The sequence below is a fragment of the Narcine bancroftii genome, chromosome 11 (assembly GCF_036971445.1).
Source record: "Narcine bancroftii isolate sNarBan1 chromosome 11, sNarBan1.hap1, whole genome shotgun sequence".
Classification (NCBI taxonomy): domain Eukaryota; kingdom Metazoa; phylum Chordata; class Chondrichthyes; order Torpediniformes; family Narcinidae; genus Narcine; species Narcine bancroftii.
The window spans coordinates 74,882,465-74,909,474 of NC_091479.1; the positions used below are offsets into that span (position 1 = coordinate 74,882,465).

Here is a 27,010-nt window from a genome sequence, read left to right on the forward strand (position 1 = left end):
CCTCTTTGCTGCCACACAATGTTTGTGAGGGATGTCCAAAGAAAGTGGTGCGATGGGCAAATAGCCTCGGCTCATTGATCAAACACCTTGTGTGTCAATCTTCATCCAGTTATTCCAGTGTTTTAACATGCATATCTAGTCACCCCTTTAAAATTGGTGGAACTAGTTATACTGATCAATTAACAAAATTAGCTATACTTTATCACTGAGCTGGCAATTGCTGTGCCACTGCCAAGGCCCTGAATCAGATTAATTCAATTTAATTAGAAATGAACAAAGACAAATAATTAAAAAAAAACAGATGAAATTTAACCCAAATACAGTGCAACAAATGATATGCAAGTATCTGACAGACCATCCGTCAAATTATCAGTGTGATCTAGTTAGTACTGTTTTATACAAATGTTGAAAAACTTTTCTTTCTTTTCTAGCATACAGAATGCTGTGATCGCTGTGTTCCAACGGAAAGGTTTACCTGATAATGAACTTTATAATCTCAACGAGGGAGTCAGGTAAGCAGGAATCAAGAATTTCTGTATTTGTCCTTTCCCTTGCTTTCTTTCTTTTTAAAATATTTTTATTGTGTTTAACATAAAAATCCTGCATACAAAGGCTCTAATAAAACAAATAACAGGCCATGTCATGTGCATATCACAAATTAAATAAATGTAAATTTTAAAAAACTATCCATATTTGTTTATTTAACAATATTTCTTAGAGATAATTTTGCATAAAAACTAAGTAAATACATTAAACAATAACTTGATCTAAACAAAGGATAAATTCTGTCTAATGTAACGATATGATCTATGACAACCATAATTAAACCCATATTAACATTTTAATCATTTTTTAAAAAAGAAAATAAAAGAGAAAAAAAACAAAAGAACCTAAACCTAAATATAATCATTCTCCTCCCTCTAATAAAGGTTACCTTGTAAAAAAAAGCATGTAAAGATATGGATAAAAGAGTGACCTTCAGAAGCTAGACAGAGAATCACCGGAGCATCCAAACTTCTTAAATCTTCCAATCATGATAATATTCTATGAATGGACCCCACATCTTTTCAAATTGAAACTTTCTATCTTTAATACTGTATCTAATTTTCTCCAAGCCTAAATAGGACATTACATCATGTAACCACTGAGTATGTAAAGACCCACCTTTCCATTTCAATAAAATTCCTCGTCTGGCTATCAACATGATAAAAGCTAAAACTTTCTCCTGGGATGTGAACAAAGGTATATTCAGTTCACAAGAAAAGCCAAACAAGGCAATTAAAGGGGATGGTTCTATTTTGATTTTAAAAATTGTTGACAGAGTTTGGAAAATGTTTTCTCAAAATCTTCCTAAATTGGAGCACTCCCAAAACATGAATCAGTGAAGCTTCAAAAATTTACACTTCTCAGATAGTGGACCAACATAAAAACGAGATAATTTGAGTTTGGACATATGTATTCAATGTACCACCTTAAAATGTAATAAACAATGCCTTGCACAAAATCAAACCAAGAGTAGGGTCCCAATCTTCATCTGAAAATGTTATATTCAAATTACATTCCCAATCATTCTTAATCCCAGCCATTGAGGCTGATCTGAAATCCAATAAGTAGTAACAAATACATGATATTAATCCACCATGAACAAATTGTAAGTTAAAAAATAAATCAAGAATATTAGAATTTGAGATTTGAGGAAAATCAGAAAATTTGGACTGAACAAAATGCCTAACTTGTAAATATCTAAAAAAAATGTCTATTAGGAAGATTACATTTAGCTGACAATTGTTCAAAGGAGGCAAAGTTGTCTCAAATAAAAAGTTCTTTATAACTTTTATAACCTGATCTTTACCATTCCTTAAAACCTACATCTAACATGAATGGCTGAAAAAATATGGTTATCTATAATGGGACTAGCAAGAGAGAAACTATTTATAACTAAAATATTTTCTAAATTGAGCCCATATTCTCAACCTATTTCTCATTATCAGATTATGTGTCGATTTAGAAAAGGGTAAAAAGGAACCAAAAATTGCCAACATAGATTATTTATATTTTGAAAACTTCAGTTGCATTTCTACCCAAGAAGGGCGATTCATTAATTTCCCTTTCCCTTGCTTTGGCCAATATTTTCTAGCTTAATAACTGTTTCTGGTGGTAGCTATGTGCTCTTGATTGTAAACACTGGTCACCATTCTGTCCGATTTGGAACAGAGGATAAGAACTGACTGATTGCAGTCACTTCATGTAATTTAATTTCTAAGAACACCTACAACCTAACAGATTTAGATTATTTTTCCTGACACTTTTCATTTCATGGGGTTGAATGCATAAGGCTTGATTTTGTTGAGAAGGTTTCACAGGGCTCAGCATTTCAACTAAATGACAACTTAATAAATTTCAAATGTGGCACTGTGCATCAATAGCATTTTTTTTATACCTCTGATCCGTCTGAACACAGCTTGATTCTGTCTGCAGCCTCCCACAGCCGCATTTGCAGTGGTGATTACCAGATAGTGATCAGGGAGGGAACAATACACTTTTGTGGTCCCATTGCATTACAGGTTGTCATGGGTTTTTCGATATTGGCAGAGAATGGAACATGAAACCATTCACCATAAGTTTTCAATCTTGTTTATTAAAAAAATGGCATTATTTTAGACTGTACAAAAATATTTGATAAATTCCACCAAGATTGGAGAGCCATATCTTGGGTCATATATAGAAACATAAACCAGACATTGAATCTGGGACCCTAGCCCATAAGATTCACAACCAAGACTTCAAGTTGCATTTCAAAAATTCAAGTATAGATCTAGAGTACTGTTCTGTTACAAAGAGAGCTGCACTTGCCAAAGACATTGTCTTTTGGGTGAGATGTTAAAGGCCCCTCTAATCTTCCATGTTAGTCTGATGCAATACTGGTTTTACCAAACATTCAATTTTGATCACCAATCTATTTCAACTAATCCCTTGCTGTCACCATCAACATTACCTCTGGGTTAACATTTATTCTACAAACAAGGTGCTGCTCCAAAATTTCTAAAGGTTTATTATTTGTCTTCCTGTTTAAAAGCTGTTGTGTTCTTTATGTGCACGTCTACTGGCAATCTGAAGATAGCTCCGATTCTCTTGTCTAAATTATTCTTTCCCTTTCCAATTCTTGCTACAGGCAGTTGTTGAAAACTGAGCTGGGATCTTTCTTCACAGAATACCTTCAGGTCAGTATCATTTGTTCCTCGGTATCCCCACTTGCATTTCTGATTTAGACAAGGGAGTAAACTGGAAGTATGATGTAAACCTGCTTCTGCCTGGTTGTGGGGAGGAAGTGTATGCGGGCGGGGGGGGGGGGGGGTTGATGGAGTTTGAGCAGTGAAATGTCAGCAGGTGCTTGAACAAAATGCTGGAGGGAGGGGTAGGAGAGGAGCACGACCCAAAGGCAGGTTAATAAGGGAGGGAGGGCACAGTAGCAAGCAGGGGGAGGAGGAATAGAGAGGGAAAGGGGTGGAGAACTAGGGGAAAGAAGGGAAAGGGAAGAGAAGGGAGGGAACTGGAGAGGACTTGTTAATTCCATCTGGTTCGAGAGTGCCCGGGCAGAAAATCAAGTGTTGTTCCTCCAATTTATGGGTGGTCTTGGTGGGATAGTACATGAGGCCATGGACAGACGTGAGTATGGAGGTGGGGTACAGAATTGAAGTGATCGGCCACTGGGAGATCCCTGTCACTGATACGGACAGAGTGAAGGTGCTCAGTGAAGTGATCTCCCAGTTTGTTCCCAGTCTCGCTGATGTAGAGGAGATCACAGCGGGAGCACTGGATGCAGTAGATGACCCTTGCAGATGCACAAGTGAAATGTTGCTTCAGTTGGAAGGTCTGTTTGGGGCCCTAAATGGTGTTGAAGGAGGAAGTGTGGGTCAAGTGGACCATCTCCTGCGGTCACGGGACAATTGGTGGGGGGGGAAGGAGTGGACAGGAGAATATGTGTCTAGTAGTGGGATCAGGTGATGGAAATGGTGGAGGATGATATGTTGGATGTGGAGCCTGGTGGGATGGTAGGTGAGGACAAGAAGAATCCTATTCTTACGTGTGGGGGTGGAGGGGGCCAGGGCAGATGTACGGGTAATGGCAGATATGCAGGTGAGTGCCAAGTTAATGGTGGTAGAGGGAAAGCCATATTGAAGAAGGACATCTCTGATGATTTGACATGGAAGTCCTCATCCTGAGTGCAGATGCGTAAGGACAAGGGGATTCCTGTCTTTGTTGCATATGGGACAGAGCGGACCAGGACAGATTAGGGGAGAAATAGAGGAGATGTGGGTATGGGCTGAGTTGATGGTGGTGGAGGGGAAGCCACATTTGTGGAAGAAGGCAGACATTTCAGAATATGTGGACTGGAAGACCTCATCTTGGGAACAGATTCAATAGAGATAGAGATAGAGAAATTACGAGAAAGGGGATTGGGTGCGAGGAAGTGTAGTCGAGGTAGTTGTGAGAGTTAGTGGGTTTGTAAAATATGTCTGTGGAAAGCTTGAATCCTGAGATGGATCAGAGAGATCAAAGAAGGGGAGAATGTTGTCAGAGATGGACCAGGTGAATTTGAAATTGGGGTGGAGGTTGGCAGTGAAGTGAATGAAGTTGACAAGCTTATAGAGCATGCATGAGGCAGGAATAATGTAGTCATCAACACTTTACATGTATCCGCAAGAGAGATCTACTGCATCCGGTGCTCTGTTTGTGGCTTACTATGCAGTCTGGGAGAGTGCTTCGCTGAGCGCCTTCGCTCTGTACACATCAGTGGGAGGGAACTCCCAGTGGCCAACTATTTCATTTCTGCATCCCACACATGTCTGTCCATGGCCTTGTACAATCCCACCAGGAAAACCCATAAATTGGAAGAACAACACTTGATTTTTCCATCTGGGGACTCTCCAACTGGATGGAATTAACATCGACCTCTCCAGTTTCTGCTATCCTACTCTCCATTCTCTCTTCCTTCCCTCCTTTCCCCTATTCCCTTCCCTCCCTATTCCTAGAGCCATCCCTCTTGCTTGCTACTTTGCCCTCCCTCCCTTATCTGCCTATTACCTCCTGCCTTTGAGTCCATACTCCTCCCACCCCACCCCATCCCCCACAACACCAATTTGTTTTGCCTGCCAACATTTTTCCATAGTTTGATGAAGGGCTCAAGCCTGAAACGTTGGTTATGTACCTTTGTCTTTGGTATTTAAAGTACACTGTTTGACCTGCAGAGTTTCTCCAGGAATGTGCCCTATCAGCAAATGGTTAACCTGGGGAGCTGGAATATGGATATATTCCAAGTAATTTCCAAGTGAGCTGCTTTCAGATTTATCACCTGAAGGGTTTTCTATTGGAAGAGTCTCTATTAAACTAGGCTTTATTGGAAGCATCACTTTTGTCTGCCAGACTTGTTATCTGTGGCTCCTACCGATATGCCAGGGGGCTTCCATCTTGTATCTAATATCTCGTGAATGAGATTTTCCATTTTCTTCTATCTCTTCCTTGCACAAATTCTTACCAGTCCCTCTTTCGTTTTCAGATTTAAGTATTGTAAGTCTCACTTGGTCTAATTCCCCAACTTTGATAAACACTGTCTCATCTAAAGCAACCTACACATCCTATTTCCTGCATAGTCCTACTGACTCATCGTTCCCTGATCTTAATGCCTTGTATTGAATCTGAGATCATAATACTTCAGGCAAAACCATGCTTCATAAATCATTATGCTCCATTCTACTTCTGAAACTCACTTTGGCACTTAAAAGCATTTTGTTCTCAGCACCATCTTTAGTAACCAGGAGAATAAACAAAGCAGGACATGCTATTGAAAGAGAATGGTTCGATCAGCCTGCCAGTTCTGCTGCTTGAACTTCAGCAAGAAACAAACTCAAGATATTTACACCTGTTTGAAGAGCATCCTCGCTGGATCCATGGCTACATCCTCAGCAGAACTAAGATGGCCGTCGAGTGGAGCACAGTCACATTTCTATGCTGACAAAATTATTTGTGTCATTTTGCAGTTTGCTGCCTGTGCAGGTGGAGCCTCCATCTAAGAAGGCACTGTTTTGGACAGGGCTCTTGGGACGACTGAAAAAGCAAAGGAATGTTGTCATTGGAGACTTGTGTTCCACAATGTCACATTGATTCCCTCCCTGGAGCAAAGCCCCAGTTATTCTTATCCCATCTGAAAGACCAATTGCAGTGACATGTGGCAGGCCCCGGACAGCTGCGATGAAAGCACTCTGGGTTTGGAGCAACTTGGCATTTCATGACAGATGTCCCATCTCGTATCAAGTAATTTCCTCAGATCAACTCACATTCTCTAGAGCAATGATGTAGCCATAGGCGTCAGCATGGGGGTCCAAGCTACCCCTCTCCATTTGTGGAATGCTTGGAACAAACTTTCAATCCCACTTTCTGGTAGTTTGATTGGTGCTGCTTCCTTTTATTCAATTTAATCCCATCCTCCATACCCCGAGCCCATTAATTAATGGATCAGTCTCGTGGGGAGAGACGGGTTGGCAATCTGAATCACTTCTAATGTTATTTGTGGTTCTAATTTGTACCCTGCTCTCATCTTCACACGGCGCATCGCTCTCTTCCCTTTTCTGGATTTCTCCATCCCTGGGGAAAGGCCTGGAACAAGCAGCCAGGACAAACCCACATTCTCCCACAGCTATCTTCCATCCTGCCATCTGTAAGGATTCATTCCTTTCTCCCAGCTCTGATGATGAAGCTTTCTGCACAGGTGCACTTGACATGTTTTCCGTGTATTAGAACCATGGTTTCCCCATGACCAAATGGGACAAACCCTTTGTTTACATTTCATCGGTTTTCCACCCTATGCTATTACCCTCTCTCCTGGACAGAGAAAATGCAGAGTTCCCTAGCCCTCTCCTTCCATCTTATCAGCCTCCACACTGAATGAATTTCAATGCCAAAACCTGCAAATTCAGAACCCTCCAAGAAGATCCCATTACAAACTACACATTCCCCTTTCAGCATTTTGCAGGGATCATTCCCTCATGACTGCTTCGTCTACTCACCTGTTCTCGCCTGCCACTCTCTGTCTTCTGGTACTTTTCCATACAGCTACTGGATCACTGGACTGCTTCTTTTACTTATTTTCTTGCTGCCCTTCAAGAAACCACATGATCTTTCCAAGTGAAGCAGCGATTCATTTTTCACTTTTTCCAATCTAGTGTACCGCATTCAACCTTCACGCTATGGCCTCTTCTGTCTTTGAGAAAAACAAATGTAGATTTGGGTGATTGTTTTGTGTTCTTTCCATTAATTTCCCCATCCCACCCCTTCTCTGACCTACCTACAAGCCCCAACGACCTCACCTTTTTTTGCTCCTTGCACTGTAGCCGTTTTGGCATTAGATTCTCCAATTTTAGTTAACCTACTCTTTCTGTGTGCATCAAAATTAGCCATTTCTGATTGTTCTCTGAATTTTCTCTCTCCCTTAGCACAGCCTGGCCTTGTTAGCACACAGGCAAACAGGAATAATCTGCTTCTAAATGCTATATTAATCCATTTGGTCTTAACCAATCAGAGATAATCCCAATGTTTCACCTACCCTTCCCCATTTTCTCTGCTGCCAAAAATTAATTTGTTTTTTCTTTCTTACTTTTCACAAAGGTGAAACAGCAACAATGTTTGCTTCTCTGCAGAAGCTGAATATTTCCAACATTTTCCAACATATATTTTTTTTCATACTCTGGAACCTGCTCATTTAATCCCAATCTGAATCCTTTGCAGGGATATCAGTCTGTTGGAAGTATTCACCTTGGCTACCCTAGCTCACCCCACTCTTCCCAATGTTGAGATGTTTCCTCTGTCAAAAGCATGGGTTAATCTTTCATGTTACACTTGGTTATCATATTTATACCCCCAAGTTGTTTTTAATTACTGCTGCTGTTTCCTCCTGAGATACTGAGAATGCTTTTGAGCAGTCTAAGCCATTACAGCTTACACAAGCATTAAAACAAGCCATGAGCTCAGTTTTGAGTTCAAGGTCCGGCAATCTGGGATTTTTCATTGTTGATAGCCACTGAGGGTTGTCGCCTTGGGGAAAAACAAGGATGATCATGTGAAACAGGAAGCGAGGAAAACAACGCATTAGAGCTTCTGAGTTTATCTTTAATCAACAGATTTAGTAAGTGGTAAAAGAACAAGCAAGTAGCAGGGATAATGCAGTGACAGACAAACTTGCCTAGCTGCTTATCTAGTTTAAAATGATTACTAATTTGCAAAGGGTGTGCTCAACTTCAATGTGTCTTCTTTCTGTCTCTCAATCTCCCATTCCCATTCAATGCTCTCAAATTTAAACGTGGTTGATAAGTACCATGTTGATTTTAAATATGATTTTTAAAAATAAGCTATTAATGAAGAAGCATTGGAACAAATCCTAAAACTTTTTATATTTGAATGAAATCGTTGTCCTTGGATGCTGTCTTGGCTACAAACTTCTCAGAAATAAAACTATTATTGCAACAGTTTTAAATTTAAATTTTTTAATTTAATTTTTAAAATTTAGACATACAGGTAACAGGCTATTTCGGCCCATACTGCCAATTACACTCAATTAACCTACAACCACCCCCGTTACGTTTCGAATGGTGGGAGGAAACCGGAGCCCCCAGAGGAAACTCAAGCAGGCATGGGGAGAACGTATCAACTCCTTACAAACCGCGGGATTCAAACCCAAGTCCCAGTCGCTGGCGCCCTAAAGGTGTTGTGCTAACTGCAGGTCTTCTTTGAACGGAGCTGGTTTTTAACCACATGTATATGGTGGCATAATATAAGAGTCTAATTTTTGTTTTATTAGGGAAAGAATACTTCCTACTTATTCGAGAAGGTAAAATGCATTTTACGTTAACATTTCCCGTCTCAAATGACCAGGCTCTCTCGAGCCCTTCTGCTAGATTTGGTGCGATCCGATTTGATCTGTGACCTCACTCCATGCATTTATGGCCATATTCCTTTACCTGTTTTGACAATTGAAAATGAAAGCCTATTTGGGAAACAAATCCCGTAAGTAACTTCTGAATTGACATTTTACTCCTGGTTTAATTACTTTCAGATTTTTGTTTAAACTCTTTAGGAAATATAATTTCTGAACATTATTATTCCCTCTTATTTGCTTTGGAACATTGCATTGCATGAAAACATTGCATTTAATTGCATCCTCCATTCCCTGAGCCCATTAATAAATAGATATCTTGTGGGGAGACAACGATTCTTCCAATGACCACCAAATCTATCCTTTTAAAGATTGCTTTGATAAATGAACTGAAAAGTAGGACTGTTTCTGAAGACACCAGGTTAAATATATTTCCAATGTGTGCAGTTGCTAAGTGACAATCAGAAACACAGTGAAATGTTATAAAATGTTATGTATGTACTTTTAAAACTCCAGAAGCACCTTTTGGATCATTTTTAAATGACGAGAATTGAATTTCCTCAAATACCCAGTACTCAAATTTAAGTCCAGTATTTTCTGGAGCAATTCTGACTCAATTAACTGGAATTTAGCTCAACTGCAAAATGCCCTTCCTTTACCTTGAATAATAGACACAGCTAATGCACAACACGACTTCTATTCTGCAAGACTCCTGAAACTAGATGGTTGTTAAAAGGAGGATATTTATCTTTATAGAAGTAATAACAGCCTTTCTCAGTTTCACAGACATAATAATTGGAAACCTCTGTAAAATGTGCCTGTGGTTATTGACAAGGGAGAACTGAATCAATCAAGCAGCACCGATGTTTCCTGATTAGTTTGTGTTTCATTATCTGGACCTTGCAGGTTCAATATTTGCAGCAGAAAGTGTCACATATTCAAATCCTATCATACATATTGTTGTTGATTGCTAATGCTTAGAATTTTTCTCCTTTGTTATGTAACTGAATATCTGAACTTTTTCCTCTCTGGAATGGAACAAGCTTGCAATTATTTCCAGGTTATTTTGCGTCACTGGAAATTTGTGCTGACGCTTGTCTCCATAAGCACTCCTTCAGGAGTATTGCAGAGGAACATGGGCCTTGATGTCCAGTTGGTGGCTATCATTTGTTACTCCTGGATAAGCAAGACCTTCCAGTGTTGCGCTAGACCAGCCCTTCTCAGCAGGGGATGTCCCACAGCACACTTAAGTGGGACAAAAGCCTAAAATATTTTTAACATTTTATGCATCTGGTAGCAGAGAAGTGCAGAAGAGCCAACTGAACTAAGAGGCAGCACAGTTGGTATAGCGGTTAGAGCAATGCCTTTACAGCGCCAGTGGTCAGGACTAGGATTCGAATCCCACGCCTTCTGCAAGGAGTTTATACATTCTCCCCATGTCTGTGTAGGTTTTCCCCAGGGGCTTCAGTTTCCTCCCACGGTTCAAAATATACTGGGGCTGTGGATTAATTGGGCACAGACTTATGGGCCGAAATGGCCTGTTACTGTGCTGTATGTCGAATTTTAAAATGTAAAACTTTAAATTTAAAACTTCACTGCTTCATGGAGTAAAAACACAATGCTGTGGAATCTCAGCAAGTCGGTGTACTTTATATAGCAAAGATAAAGGTACATAACCAACATTTCAGGCTCGAGCTTTGCTATATAAAGTACACTGAATTTACTTCAACCACGGTGTCTGAAGACTTGAGTGTTTTACTTCTGCTTCACAGGAAAGTGGGCCCGTAAACTTTGAACAGAGTCCTAATGGTGCTACAGCCAAAAAATGATTGAGAAAGACTGTGGGACAGTGATAAACTTCCATCTATTATTTTTAGGGATGGAGGGGAAGGAGGGAGGTTGTATGACACTGTACTGAACAGCTTGGGTTAGGTGACCCATGAGTCTTATCATTCAAGCTTCTACTCCCTGATTTTTATTTTGACAACCCTTCTAATTTAATCCCACCCCCCCCACCAATTGTACGCCTCCATTTTCCTGAGAAAGCAATAATAGGAAGGAGCAAACTTGATGTGGACTTTGTCAAAACACAATCTCCTTTTTACAAATCGGGGTTTGGGGTTTTTTTTAGATTTAACCAGCAAGATGAACAAGAACCAGTATATCTGAGATTTTGAAGGGCTTTGATAAGGTGGCACACAAAATTAACGCACATTTTATGAGGCAGAATGTACTAGTGATGATTGAGGAATAGTTAACAGATGGAAATAAATCGATCATTTTCAGGTGAGGTGTCTGTGACTTGTGGGGTGTCAGAGGACTCAGCTGTTTCTAGTATACGTGGATGAGTGGATTATTTTTATCATCAGTAAATTTGAATGTATAATAAAATGCTGTCTAGCAGAGTGGGTTGTGAGGAGGATTAAGTGCAGATAGGGTGACTAATGGGTAAGGATATTGATGGAATTGTGAGAAAAACATGAGGTCATGTACTTTGGTTGAAGTAATTGAATGGCAGAGTATTTTTTAAAATAAATAGATTCTGAAAGGTTCTGGCACTCAGAGAGATAAAGATGTTCCAGTACATGAATCAATAAAAGTTAACATACAGATACACTGAGGTTGAAGGTCGAGTAGTATATTGGTCTTTATTGAAAGGGAATTAGAGTACCAGAGTGGAGGTGGTTTGCTCCAATTATATAGGACACTAGTTTGTACATAAATGGGCTTCCTGTCTAATTATATATTTGTAATAGAGGGAATACTGCTTGGGTTTACCAGATTGATTCCTGGAATATACTAAAACCCCTGATATTGGGAATTTAAGCAACCAGAAGCCTCAGCAATTGGCAAAAAAATTTGAGGAAAATAAATTTTAAAAATTAAAATTAATAAGAATAAAATAATAGGTTAAAAAAAACTTAAGATTAAAATTGTAAAATATATGTTCTCTGAAGTAGCACTCATACCTTTGGTGAAGATGGGAGCAAATATTCAGCCAGCAGAGGGCCTTGGTCATGCTTTGCTCGTCGTAGCTGTTTGAATAAAATGGCGTCACCCAGTGTGAAGAGCAGGTTGATGCCTCTCACCAATGGGGTGACTCTCTTAAAGTGTCTCTTTATCCCTACTTAATAAGAGTCACCCTGGACAGAGGCTTTATCTGTAAACCTGGGGGAGGGGAATTAATTATTTGTAATGTTATTGTTCGTCTTTCGGATGGCTCCATAGAGGGGGAGGAACCTGCAGATGCAGCAATGGTTAAATGTTTTCAAAGAATGTGACTGAAATCAAGTAAAATGCTTTAAGGTTTGTATATTCATGAAAGTGAAGTTTGTTCAGTATAAGTACAGTATAGTATTTTTGTCTTTTAAACTGTTTATTCTTAATGCAGGTGTATTAGGCATTGTAAGAATAAGTCTCAAGCAACTAGAAAACACACTTTCTAGCAATCCCCATAGGTGCTGGATACTGGAGGTTTTACAGTAATAGGTTTATTGTTAGGAGAGATTCAGCCAGCTGGGTCTATTGATATTAGAACAGTTAAAGTTGATGTCTTTCAGAATTCTGTGAATTGACAAGAACAGTCCTCCTTGGTAGAGTTGTCCAGAACTAGACACTTTCTTGACGTAAGATGTTACGTCTAGGTGAAATTTCTTCACCTAGAGGGTGGAATTGTAAACCCATGGTTATAGGAGAGGAGTCACTGAGTATATTTAAAGCAGAGATCAACAGATTTTTAGATATTGAGTAAATCATGGCCATGGGATTAGTACAGGGAACTGGTGCCGATGCAGATCAGCCAGCATCTTTCTGCAAGGAACAGCCGCAAGGTGCTGAAAATGTCATTTTCTAGTGACATTAAATCTATTGGGATCTGAATTTCCCACTCGCATAGTCACTGCTCTAGCCAAGTCAAGCTGTCCTCACTGATCTGAACATGTTCTCCAAAAGGAATACCACATGGTACGTTCTCTAAAGGGCCTGGAGCACTGAAAACACGGATGGCTCATCAACTGTTTTAATGGTAATGATCAGAAGTTTAATACCATACACATTCTACACTGTACATATGCCTGAAAGTTTTACTTGCAGCAGCCAGGCAGTTATTGATGAAGTAAAATTATAATGGAAAACTAATTGAATTAAATTAAAAGAGATACTTAAGATAGTTAATAATCATTTGCAGTAATCTTCGTGCAAAAACAAGTGACATGCAATAGTGCAGTCAATCCAAGAGGGGATAGCTCATGGAAAGAAACTATTCTTGATCTGAGGTGCTGGTTTTCAGGCTTCTGTACCTTCTACCCAAAGGAAGCAGAGGTTGTGACCAGGGCGATTGAGGCCCTCTATGATGTACTCTGTGACTTGCAGAGATGTTGGCAATGGATGGAAGACTCAAGTCTGTGGTGGGCCTGGCTATGCTTACTACTTCTGCAGCCATCTGTGTTCCTGGCCACGGATTGCCAAACCAGGCTGTGATGCAATCAGTCAATATTCTTTCCAGAGTACACCTGCAGAAGTGTGATGGAGTATGAATAACTTGCTGAATCTCCTCAGACTCCACCTTGGGCGGCATGGTTAGCGTAGGGATTAGCATCATGCTGTTACATTGCCTGCGACTGGAGTTCGAATCCAGCGCTGTCTGTAAGGAGTTTGTATGTTCTCCCTGTGTCAGTGTGGGTTTCCTCCAGGTGTTCCAGTTTCCTCCCACCATTCAAAAATGTACTGGGGTTATAGGTCAATTGGGTGTAATTGGATGGCACAGGATCATGGACCGAAAAGGACTGTTACCGTGCTTGTATGTCTACATTAAAAAATGTAGAGGTGTTGGTACAGTTGCCTCAATGTGCTGGCTCCAGAAGTCTTCTGAGATAAGGGCTCACAGGAACTTGAAGGTTATGACTCTCTCCACCTCCATCCTATCAATGTAGACTGGTGCATGGTCTCTCAGCCTCTCCTTCCTAAAATCAAAGATCAGCTGCTTGCTCTTGGTGACGTTGAGAGCAAGTTGTTGTTCTGGCACCACCCAACCAGGTTCTCAATCTCCATCGTGTATTCTGACTCACTATTTCCAGTTTCAGCTTCATTGGAATGTCAGTGCCTTGTTTGGTTCCCGTCTTTGCTCACTGATTTAGTCAAGTTTAACTGGTTTCAGCACTTAATTGAGGAATGGGTCACTTTTTTATTAAACTTTTGATTCCTAGCCTTCAGAGTCATGGAAAATAACACAGTCTCGCACAGGAATTGTCCTTTAACCCAGGGTATCTGTGCTGATCATGATGCCAAATAAAGTTCCATATATGCCTGTATTTTGACAAAATCCCTTCATTCCCTGCATGTTCATGTGTTCGTCTCCATTTCTCTTAAATGTTCCCATTGTGTCTGAATTCCCTGGCAGTGCATTCCAGGCGCCTACCATACCCCATGAGGGACTAAGAACCGGACTTTGAAATCACTTTTAAATTTTCCTCCTCTCATGATAAACCTACTACCTTTGAAAAAACACACAAATGCTGGAGAAACTCAGCAGGTCAATCAGTGCCTTTATGTAGCAAAGGTAAAGGTACATCACCAACGTTTCGGGCTTGAGCCTTTCATCAAGGCAACATTGTGATGAATCTTTTCCATTCTCTGCCTCCACACCTTTCCTGCAATGTGGTAACCAAAACTGCACCATACTCCAATGTGGTCCAACCAAAGTTTTATGTAGCTGCAACATGACCTCCTGACTTTGCTACTCAATGCTAGCTAATAAAGGTAAGTGTGCTCTACACCTCTGTTACCACCCGACTACTTGTGTTGCTGGTTTCAGGGAGTAATGGACTTGCACCCCAAGATCCCAATGTACCTCAAAGCTTCAAAGGGTAATGCCATTTACCATGTGCTTTCCTCTTGCATTTAATCTTCCACAGTGCAACACCTCACAGTTGTCCGAATTAAACTCCATCTGCCATTTCTCTGCCCGTGTTTCCAGTTGGTCTATGTCTTGCTCCTTTGCAACTTTCCTCACTATCCACAACTCTGCCAATTTTTTAAGTCATCTGCAAAATTACTGATCAGCCCACCTACATTTTCATCCCACCCTCTATAACCAAACCAATTTTGGATCTGAGCTACCAAGTCTCCATGGATCCTGTGTTCATTCCTCTCCTGGATTGATCTAGATGATCTTGCTAAAAGTTTTACTGAAATTCATGTTGACACATCCTCTGCCTGACCGTCATCAATCATCCTCATCACCTTCTCAAAAGAAAAGCTCTGTCAACTTTGAAAGATGTGACCTCCCAGACTGACCACTCCTAATAAGCCTATCCTTTTCCAGATGTAGGTAGATCCTATTCCTAAGGATCTTCCTACCATTCAAATAAAACTCCCTGGCCCATTATTTCCTGTGTTGTACCTTTTGCCCTTCTTTAGTAGAGGAACAACATGGAGTGTGATTGGGGCTCCTCCTGCGTCAGGACCACAAATGGTTCACTTCTTTCCTATTCCATCACAACCATAAACAGTGGGGGGTAAAAATATCAAATTATGGCCTACTACCACAGCAATTGCTCTTAATTTTAAATTTAAGTTGAGACATACAGCATGGTAACAGGCCATTTTGGCTCACAAGTCCATGCCACCCAATTTACACCCAATTATCCTATACCCCCCAGTGGGTGGAAACCCACCCAGACACGTGAAGAATGTACAAACTCATTACAGACAGCATGGGATTTGAACCTTGGTTCCAATCGCTGGCGCTGTAAAGGCGTTGTGCTAACCGCAATGCTTAGTGAGTAATCCCAAATTAATGTTTTATTGATTCTGCTTCATTTGCTAACCCCTCAGGTCTATATTTTCACTGCCCACAATTTCATGGTGTTGAAATCAGAATATTCAGAAAATTTATCACTTTCTTCAGTGATGGCTGATTTGACAAGTTATTTCTACTTCTCTTATTCCCTGCATAATCTACCAATTCATGCTGTGCCCTGTCTAATGCAGTCTATAAAAAACAGCTTTTGATGATGCACCTTTACCTCCAGGCCTCTCTTACCTCCTGAAGACAGATTAACTCTGTATTCTGCACTCCAGGAACTAAGCTTGGGACCATGATTAAACAACAACTCATTTTCTTTTAAAAATACAAGCATTCCAAACAAAGCTAAGACACATGGGCTCATTTAAAAATAAATCCTTTTGTGTTCTGAAGCCAAGGCACATTTAAGAGGTGTGCAGCAGTCTGGAACAATTGGCCTTCTGATTTTACTGTTGACCTGTGACAACAATGACCTTCCTCAATGTGGTATCAATTGTTTCTGAAGGTTAATGTTCTGCTATTTTTCTCTACTTATTCTGAAAATATCAAGAGCTGATACATCAAGTATTTAATATATATTTGTGAATGTCTATTTGTCTGTTCTCTATGAGCGCTTGACGTCCTGTTTTGCGGAAACTGCCAAAATGTTTGGCCTGGAAGTCAGCCTGAAGAAAACTGAGGTCCTCCATCAGCCAGCTCCCCACCATGACTACCAGCCCCCCCACATCTCCATCGGGCACACAAAACTCAAAACGGTCAACCAGTTTACCTATCTCGGCTGCACCATTTCATCAGATGCAAGGATCGACAACGAGATAGACAAGAGACTCGCCAAGGCAAATAGCGCCTTTGGAAGACTACACAAAAGAGTCTGGAAAAACAACCAACTGAAAAACCTCACAAAGATAAGCGTATACAGAGCCGTTGTCATACCCACACTCCTGTTCGGCTCCGAATCATGGGTCCTCTACCGGCATCACCTACGGCTCCTAGAACGCTTCCACCAGCGTTGTCTCCGCTCCATCCTCAACATTCATTGGAGCGCTTTCATCCCTAACGTCGAAGTACTCGAGATGGCAGAGGTCGACAGCATCGAGTCCACGCTGCTGAAGATCCAGCTGCGCTGGGTGGGTCACGTTTCCAGAATGGAGGACCATCGCCTTCCCAAGATCGTGTTACATGGCGAGCTCTCCACTGGCCACCATGACAGAGGTGCACCAAAGAAAAGGTACAAGGACTGCCTAAAGAAATCTCTTGGTGCCTGCCACATTGACCACCGCCAGTGGGCTGATATCGCCTCAAACCGTGCATCTTGGCGCCTCAGTTAGGCGGGCAGCAACCTCCTTTGAAGAAGACCGCAGAGCCCACCTCACTGACAAAAGGCAAAGGAGGAAAAACCCAACACCCAACCCCAACCAACCAATTTTCCCCTGCAACCGCTGCAACCGTGTCTGCCTGTCCCGCATCGGACTTGTCAGCCACAAACGAGCCTGCAGCTGACGTGGACTTTTACCCCCTCCATAAATCTTCGTCCGCGAAGCCAAGCCAAAGAAGAAAGATGTAAATCAATATGGAACACTTAAGAAATGTCCGAGGTGGTTCAGTAGGTATAACATTTGATGCTGAATGTCATGACCACATTGAATTTAACTTTTAAGGTCATATGAAGTTCAAAACAAAATTGAACTTGCACCAGGGACACCTCAATTAGTTCCAGAGCTACGCATCAATGTACATTCAGAATAAAACAAGTGGCCAAACCCAGTTCAATATGGGACACAAAAAAGTGATGCAACATTAGCCGAAGCTCTTCACAAGCCCATAGAGTCAAAGGAGGAAGCAAGAGACAGCAGAGGAATATCAGTGTCGCCTCATGGTTGATGCTTCTAGACATGCAAGGAGCAGACAGCAGGAAACAAAACAACAGCAATATGCCCATCTCAGTGCTCAGGCCTCCAGACAGGCAAGATGTAGGCAGCAGGAAACAGAACAGCAGCACCAGGCCCACCTCAGTGCTCAGGCCTCCAGACAAACAGAGAGCAGGCAGCAGGAAACTGAGGAACAACTCCAAGCCCAGTCTATTTATTTATTTATTTGTTTGTTTTTAAAATTTCTGGGGCAACGCCGGGTATCCTGCTAGTATGATTTTTTTTTAAAACCTGCATTTCAGCTCATTAGTAGTTGGGCAAAGAGTTGAGTGGGCGAGTGTTCGACATGTTTTTCTTTGTGTCTTTGATCCAGCAAGGGGATTTATTCAAGCTTATAAGTTCTCATTTTTTAAAAAAGTGTTATAGTTGCCTTGGGTCTGGAACATTTGCCAACCTATTGGAGCTTCAACACTTTACAATGTTGGATTCGAATTCTACTTCAGTGGTTACAGACACAGTGGAGTGAATAGACCTCGTATAAGCTCTAATTAGCAAATATCCTCATCCATAATCTAATTAAATGTGTTCATTTCTCCTCATTATATTGACCCATTATTAATATGGCCAGTGTTATGAATGATGTCTGTTTAAAATGAATGGTGCAGTTTTATAATCCTGCAATTTTATTTTTGTAAGGATTGCAGTGGAAAAGGAATTATTCCTAATGATTGCAACTGGTTTCTTTACTTACAATAGGCATTCAATCAAGTACATCTTGATGCTGGTCTTTAAAAGGAAGGAGAGTGTTTTCTCCCTGTTCTGTTCTTAACTGAATGTACCAATCTGAGTGTTCACAAATGTGAATCTTTATTTATCTTTTATTTGCTTTTGCTTCTACTTGCAGAACCAACTGCTGACTAAGGGCATGGTGATTTTGAGGGACAAAATACGATTTTATGAAGGTAAAGTTTTGCGAGTTTCTTTGGTGAATTTCGATGTAGTTCAACTTAAGTCACAAGCTATGATGCTTCTTCTGAATGAGAGACATGTGAGTTGCTAGTGGAAACATTGACTTGGACCTCCTACCCCACCTCCTCAATGAATCCTCAGCCAGTGCACCATGGAGCCTCCATGGTGGATTGCATTAAGTGATGAGATAAAGTACAGAGATTTTCCTAATAAAAACAACAAATTTCTTTCTGTTAATCCCTTTTTATTAAATGCTGATAAATATTTAACCTTATTTCCAAGATGAAAAGATGGCCTCCTTGCAGATTCAGGTAAAACATCTTTCATCTCCCCTCCCTAATTTAGATCCCTTCTAATTTAGATTTTATTTGCTTGCAAATATCACTGTTTCACATAACTGTGGAGAATAAAAACGCTCCTAAAGTAATTTGATGGTTGCCTGTTGATGTTGACTAAAATATGTAATTGGATAGGCCCTTAAACTTGTTGCTCCTGCTGGGATTGTTGACATCTATTACAACTCCTCTAAAATCTGGTTGATATCAGGTCATTATGAATGGTATCCAATAATTGACTGGCTGGTTTGAGCAAGAGTGATGTGGATTAGTCTTCGTCTTCCTAGTTTTACTCTTCCTTCTGTACATAGTCCACTTTTAAGTTGTTTAATGAGTCCTTGGTCTGTCACGAGAACAAGTTGAAATTTATACCCATTTCGTGACCGGCGACTATAACTTGAGCGAATCAAAAGTGGAAGCCAGAGGAAGTCGGGCAGTGGAAAGAAAGATTTTCTATTGTCCATTAATATGTGAGAGAATATGTTGAAGGAAATCAGAATGGAATTTATGGAAATTCGTAGAGAGCTAATATTGACTTAGTGAGCTGAATGATCGCTGCAAGTTCAAACTTATTGTCACATTTTACCCGGCATTGTGTGAAGAATTCAATTCACAGAGCAATCCAGCAAAACCACTCAAACTCATACATTAGAAAAGCAAGAGCATATTTCAATGTGCAGTGTTACAGTGAAAGATCAATTAGTATGACACAAAGTCGTACGAGATCACAATTGTGAGGTTCAAACAGGAGCCTGATGATTATGGGGAAGAAACTGTCTTTGAACCAGTTGGTGTGTGATTTCACACTCCTGAACCTTCTCCCTGCTGGATGGGGGAGAAGAGTATGTCGCAGGGTGGGATGGGTCCTTGGATATGTTGGGCGCTTTTCAGAAGCAGCAAGAAGTGTAGATGGAGGGGAGGGAGGCTTTGGATGTACTGAGCAGAGCTGTTCCTATACCACATTGTTAAGCATTCAGTAAGGATGCTTTCAGCGGGGAACCAGTAGTTGTTGTTAAGGGATATGCCAAACCTAGGAGTCATGGGATCCTAACAGCACAGAAATAGGTCCACAGGTGCAACGTCCCTCTAAACCTTCTAGACTCTAAAGAAAACAGGCTGGCCTTGCTTTTCCAACCTCTTCAGTACCTTTTCCAACTTTATAATATATTTTTTCGAGCTAGCAACCAAAACTGCACATGGCTTCTCCAAGAATCACAATTAATTGTCATAAACAAGTCATGAAATTTGGTGTTTTGCTGCAGCATCTTAGTGCAAACTTTCATATTATAATCATCTTACAATATTATTATAAATAAAAAAAATTAAAATAATAGTGCATGCAAAGTAAGGCAGTGTCTTTAGTTCATTGATTATTCAGGCATTTGATGGCAGCGGGGAAGAAGCTGTCCTTGTGCCATTGAGTGCTCATCTTTAGGCTCCTGTATGGTAGCAGAGTGATGAGGGCATGGCCTGGGTAGTGGGGGGTCTTAGAGGATAGAAGCTGCTTTTTTTTTAAGACACCGCCTCATGTAGGTGTCCTTGATGGAGTGGTTTGGTGCCCGTGATGTCGCAGGCTGAGTTAACAACCCTCTGGAGTTTATTCTTGTTGTGAGAGTTGGCGCCTCCATACCAGCCAGTGATGCAACCAGTAGAACGCTCTCCATGATACACCCGATGAAGTTTACGAGAATCTTTGGTGACGTGTTGAATCTCCTCAGACACCTCACAAAGTATAAAGGCTGGCGAGCCTTCTTTGTGATGGCATCAACATGGAGGCTCCAAGACAGATCCTCAGAGATGTTGATGCCCAGGAATTTGAAGTTCTTGACCCTCTCTACTACTGAGCCCTCAATGAGGACTGGGTCGTGTTCCCCTGACTTCCTCCTGAAGTCCACAATCATCTCCTTGGTTTTGCTGCCATTGAGCGCAAGGTTATTATCATTACATCATTCATTGAGCTGATCTATCTCCCTACGTCTATTGTTCTTTAGCCCAATTCCCCATCTGGTCTCAATCCTGTTGCAAACCCAGGTAAGCTTCTTCACTTTACACCGTAGTGTCATTTGCAAACTTGCCTCACCTCATATATTCTTGTCCAAATATTTACGTATATTACAAAAAGCAAGGGTCATTCGCCTTCTTTGTTCCACGAATTACATTGCAAAAAAAATCAAAAACCTAGCACAGATGTTAGTTGTGGTAAAAGTCTGTGTCTATCCTACAATTCATATAATATGCATTTATTTATTTAGGTCAGAAATTACTTGACACCGTGGCTGAAGTTTGGGACTTTTTCTTTTGTGACATTCTTCCTATGCTCCAGGCAATATTTTATCCTGTTCAGGTAGGTTGTTTGTGTACGTCTTAATGAAGCAATCTTCCTGTCCAATTCATTTCCAAAAGGGTGCAGTAATCTTGTGTATAGAGATAATAGAATGCACCTCCCTGAAAAGGAACAGTGACACCATTGTTCTCTTTTGATGTTGCTCAATGTTAGCAATATCAAAAACTGATCACACTCAGCAGCGAGAATAACTCTGAATAGCTCTGAAGTGAAAAACAAAACTTAAACGCAATTAGCAGATCTCCTGGTAACATGTTTCTGCTTCATACTATGTTGGGCATGCCATTATAGTAGCAAATAAACAATTTGATGTAATTCAGAATGAGTGATAAGAAATTATTCACTTCCGGTGGGCAGTACCTTGGGACAATAAGTGTTTCTAAAAAAAAATAAAATAGTCTCACCTGTGAGAACAATAAATAGTTGGTTAAATATTTAAAATGCTAATGACATCATTTTATAACAGGTGTTTGAATTTTTGTCTATTTTACTTAAGTTCTATTAATTTTAAGTACAGTATTCAGTGGATCTGTTCATTTTCATCGATTCCAAATTCATCAGGTCTTAGTCCCATAGGTTCCTCTATATTATGTACCCCTGAATTACAGCAGTTCAGGTTTTTGAGACACAACATAAAAACAGTCCCATGAAATTTTTGGGTGGGTGGGGGGGGGAAGGAATCTAAATAAACACAAAAATTGAATGAGTTTTAAACTGTCCTGGTTAGTTATCACCTACTTTACTCTTTCAGATAATGGTTACATACCAAAGAATCAGCTGCTTGCCTGTCAACTTTTGAGGAGCATTGTTACTTTGAAAACTTGATGGGCGGCAGATGTTTTTGAAGTGATAATGTACAGTGCTCAGTATTCTGATGCTAATAACTTGATTGAGCCTGACCACTCACTCTCAATAATGGTTATGTCAAATGTATCTGTTCTGTATGTACCTGTTACCATATGTTAAATGTATCTGTTCTGTATGTACCTGTTCTTCTTCTTCTTCTCTCTTTGGCTTGGCTTCACGGACGAAGATTTATGGAGGGTTAAATGTCCACGTCAGCTGCAGGCTCGTTTGTGGCTGACAAGTCCGATGCGGGACAGGCAGACACGGTTGCAGGGGAAAATTGGTGGATTGGGGTTGGGTGTTGGGTTTTTCCTCCTTTGTCTTTTGACAGTGAGGTGGGCTCTGCGGTCTTCCAAGGAGGTTGCTGCCCGCCGAACTGTGAGGCGCCAAGATGCACGGTTTGAGGCGAGATCAGCCCACTGGCGGTGGTCAATGGGGCAGGCACCAAGAGATTTCTTTAGGCAGTCCTTGTACCTCTTCTTTGGTGCACCTCTGACACGGTGGCCAGTGGAGAGCTCGCCAGATAACACAATCTTGGGGAGGCGATGGCCCTCCATTCTGGAGACGTGACCCACCCAGCACAGTTGGATCTTCAGCAGCGTGGATTCGATGCTGTTGGCCTCTGCCATCTCGAGTACTTCGATGTTAGGGATGAAGTTTCTCCAATGAATGTTGAGGATGGAGCGGAGACAACGCTGGTGGAAGCGTTCTAGGAGCCGTAGGTGATGCCGGTAGAGGACCCATGATTTGGAGCCGAACAGGAGTGTGGGTATGACAACGGCTCTGTATACGCTTATCTTTGTGCGGTTTTTCAGTTGGTTGTTTTTCCAGACTCCTTTGTGTAGTCTTCCAAAGGCGCTATTTGCCTTGGCGAGTCTGTTGTCTATCTCGTTGTCGATCCTTGCATCCGATGAAATGGTGCAGCCAAGATAGGTAAACTGGTTGACCGTTTTGAGTTTTGTGTGCCCGATGGAGATGTGGGGGGGCTGGTAGTCCTGGTGGGGAGCTGGCTGATGGAGGACCTCAGCTTTCTTCAGGCTGACTTCCAGGCCTGAAGAATGTACCTGTTACCATATGTTAAATGTATCTGCTCTGTATGTACCTGTTACCGTATTATGTTAAATGTATCTGTTCTGTATGTACCTGCCATGAGCAAACGGATTCATTTTCTCTGGGATTAGAGGGGTTGGGTGCACCACTTCTTGGCTGTTTGACCATGCACTCCATTACACGTAGCATCTTCACTTTGATTTACATGGCTAACCCTGCAGCCAAAAAAAGTCCAATTAAACTTTAGTTGCCCTCGGTGCACTATTTGATTTCAAGTATAAAAAAAAATCCACTGAATTTGTGCCTCTAGCGATATTTTTCCATTCATGAATGTGGTTGAGCAGGGGAAGCTTTTTTTTTTAAAAGGAGTGGAAAAGGGCACGCATTTAAAACCCATTTCCTGGAAACATGTCAGTGGTTCAAATTCAAAGCGGAGCTGTTTCCTTTGTCTGAAAACAACCTTTCAGAGTAATGAGATCCCACCAAAAGCAAGGAGGTGAATCACTAGTTGACCTGTGACTGGTGGTGCTCTGTATCATCAAGAATACAAGGGAAATTATTTTAAGTAACGCAAAAATATAATGGTTTTTCGGGACAGATAAGGATCTCCCTTCTGAAAATGCCTTAATCTTTCAGTATCACGGTAGACTCTTCAAGTATACTCTGGTCCTGTTGGATAACTTGAAAGCATCAACTTTTCTAAGAGTCCTCCCGTGGAGCTGAGCTGGCACAGTCAGTTGTTGGTCGCAGTCACATTTCTCTTGTTAATCTATTTAAACAACTGTTGATGATTTCACATCGGTTTCTTTGTCATAACCTGAATGGCCGTGATAGCTTGTTGCTTCCCAGTCCCAGAGGTGAGCCTATTTTCCCATGCAAGATGGTAAATTGCAGGTGACGGGTACTTTGAAGTCATCTCTGTTTGCCCACGGAGGAAATTGGAATCTCTGATATCCTGATCTGTGTGTGAGGGAGAATATCTCTGCTCCAAACATTGGAATACACACATTTGGGAGAGTGTTATTAAGTCCAGGTTACATCCACAGTAGTTCCTAGGAGGAACAATTCTGGACTTTGTGGCAATTGTTTCCCAATAATCTGGTCTAATAAAATTCTTAAATTTTCCCAAGAAGGTTTCACTTTAGAGCATGACCAGGTGGAATGTAAAAAGGTTCCCATTTCATCACCGCATCTAAAACATATATCCAATATATTAGAATTTAATTTATGTAATTTCTGCAGGGTAAGATACAGCTGATGCAAAAAAAATTATATTGCACCAATCTATATCTTATATTTATTGTATCGGTCATGCAGTCCCAGACCAGTTCTTATCACCAATACTAATATTCAAGTCTGATTCCCATTTTGTTTTGATTTATATAACTCCCGCTTGTGAGTTCCTGACTGAAGTAAGGAATACACTGCAGATGTAAACATCCTTGTGTCCACTTTCAAATTAGAATCTCCATTTCACTGCACTCTGGTAACATCGTGGTCGGTCCTGATTCATCTCTTTTTTAAAAAAAACCTTGTAATTGAAAGTAGCAGAAGATTGTGTTGTTAAGAATATTATATTTATTTTATTAACTGTTCAAATTACATTAGTTGCACTTGCAGGTAACAATCTAACAATCTTCCACATACCTGAGCCCTTTATGGAACCATGTATGTAGACTTTTATATCCATTGTTAAAATAATTAATCTATTTTCTGTCAAGGGCATTTTTGGAGATATTTTTCCCTTTGTTCAAATTAAATTATTCAATTTGTACCAAATATTCAAAATATGCTTTGTTAAAGGTGCTTCATTTCCACCAGAAATAGATTAGTATCCCATTTATATATGAGATCTTCTGCTACTCGCTCTCTCTCTCTCTCTTGCTCCAACTTTGTGCAGTTCAATTTCAACTCATGAAGGCTTGTCTCTTCTGTCAAAGAGGAAAGTGACAAATTTCATCTGGGCTGCCCAATAGTACCAATTAGAATTTCTAAAAATTGCATTGGTGGTGGGCAGAGTGTATTGCAGTTGCTTGGAAGTCTTATTTCCCCTCTGGATGTAGCCTGATGAAATGTATAGTTGTGTTCCCCAAGAGAAAATTACATAATCTAAGGAAGAAGTATAACATGTTTTTGCATTTTAACACGTGTGGCAGCCAGACTTGCAGAATTGAATATTTAGGGATACTTATTCTGTTCTTGAGTTCTACATTCTGATTCTTTCCCCTATTTGAGATCTAGGGAAGAAAAGGAATTAGATCCTCTGAACTGGATAGTGGATCCAGACAATTCCTTCTCTTTTCCTGCTTTTCAGTTCGGTGGGAGGGGGAGGGTGGAAATGGGACTGTTTGGAGATGTGGACAACTTGTACCATTGATTTTTTTTTTCAATTCAATTTGTGTATTTAAGTAATGCTTATTTCTTGATACATGTTGTCCACAAAATTAAAATAAAGTATTCCAAAAAAAAAGGCCAGGTTATGATTGCAAACAAAACTGATTGATTGTGGGGTCAGATTAACGGGGACGAAAGAAGGAGTTGATGCACTTGGATATTATATCTGTCATTCGGCATCTAGGGCCATCTTGGACTGGTAAAGTAGAGCTCTGTTCACAGTTCATCAAGGAGCCCATTACATACCAACTGATTGATGCCTCTGTCTTTAATTCTGTGTCTTTCCAGTAGGTCTTACAAGCCTACGAATTTGAAGCAAAAATAGACCACTTGGCCTTCCGACCTGTTCCGCCATTCACTAAGATCGGATGGTAACAGCTCCACATTCCTTGCCAATCATATATCCATCTGCTGCTGCCGCCCTTTGAGGAAGAAAATTCCTAGGACCCATGAACAGCTGAGGGGAGGGGTGGGATCTTTATTTCTGTCATAAGTAGGTGGCCTCTTAATTTTAAACAGTGACCCCTAGTTTCAAATTCTCCCACAAGCGGAAGTGCCCCCTGCAAATCCAGCCTGTCAAGGTCATCCTGATCTTTTCCCACTTGTTCTTCCCAGTGGATACAAGCTGAGCCTGTCCAATCCTTCCTCAGTAGGCATTTTGATATTAGTTTAATAAAATGTATCTGTGCTTCCAATGGATTAACAAGTTCCTTTATTTTGGATTTTAGAAGGTTCAATCCTGAATACCTTTCAGTTGGCTTCCCAAATCAATTGCAGCCCTGACATCCCAGTTTTTTACAAATTGTGACCTGGAGCATGTCGATCCTTCTGCAGTCTCATCATTTGGATAGTATGCTGCTTTTTTGCATCGCTAGTAAAGCTAGCAGTTACTGCCCATACCTAATTGCCCAGAAACCTCCATCCTACTTGGGAAGGTACTTCCACTGTACTGTAGGTAAGGACTTTCCAGCAGTGAGGCCCATTGATGATGAGCGACTAGGGATTTATTCCAAGTCAGGAATGTGCATGTCTCGGAGAAGCGTCTGCTGGTCGCTGCATTCCCATATATCTGCTACTTGCTCTTAGTGGTAGAGTTGCAAGTAGGTGTTACTGGAGTTGCCTAGAGAGTGAATGCAGTGCATTTTGTTGATGAGACATACCACGACCACAATGTGCTACCAGTGGGAAGAATTGATGTTAAAGTTGTGGCAGGAGGGCCAGTCGTTGCATGAGTTGCTATGTTCTAGATTAGTGTTTCTCAACCTTTTTTAACCACTCACATACCACCTTAAGTCATCCCTTACTAACCACAGAGAACCTATGGCATAGGATGTCATAAGTGCCATGTGGTTAGTAAGGAATGACTTAAGGTGGTATATGGGGGGGGGGGGGTCGAGTTTCTTGATTCCCATTGGAGCTGCGCTCATCCATGCAAGTGGAAAATATTCCAGGACTCATCCATGTTGTACCTTG

The 27,010-nt window shown here is 40.9% G+C and overlaps 1 protein-coding gene across 6 annotated transcripts in view; it reads left to right on the plus strand.

The window, feature by feature from the left end:
- The window catches only part of LOC138745913 (proline-rich protein 5-like), a 362,551-nt gene that overhangs the window by 301,163 nt on the left and 34,378 nt on the right, over positions 1 to 27,010 (plus strand). For 5 of the 6 annotated variants that reach the window (XM_069903427.1, XM_069903428.1, XM_069903429.1 and 2 more), the window contains 5 exons: positions 432 to 512; positions 3,173 to 3,221; positions 8,852 to 8,881; positions 18,504 to 18,561; positions 21,156 to 21,247. In XM_069903427.1, the coding sequence (XP_069759528.1) occupies positions 432 to 512; positions 3,173 to 3,221; positions 8,852 to 8,881; positions 18,504 to 18,561; positions 21,156 to 21,247 (310 nt within the window). The remainder of the gene's footprint in view (positions 1 to 431; positions 513 to 3,172; positions 3,222 to 8,851; positions 8,882 to 18,503; positions 18,562 to 21,155; positions 21,248 to 27,010) is intronic. The other variant, XM_069903431.1, reaches the window with a different exon arrangement.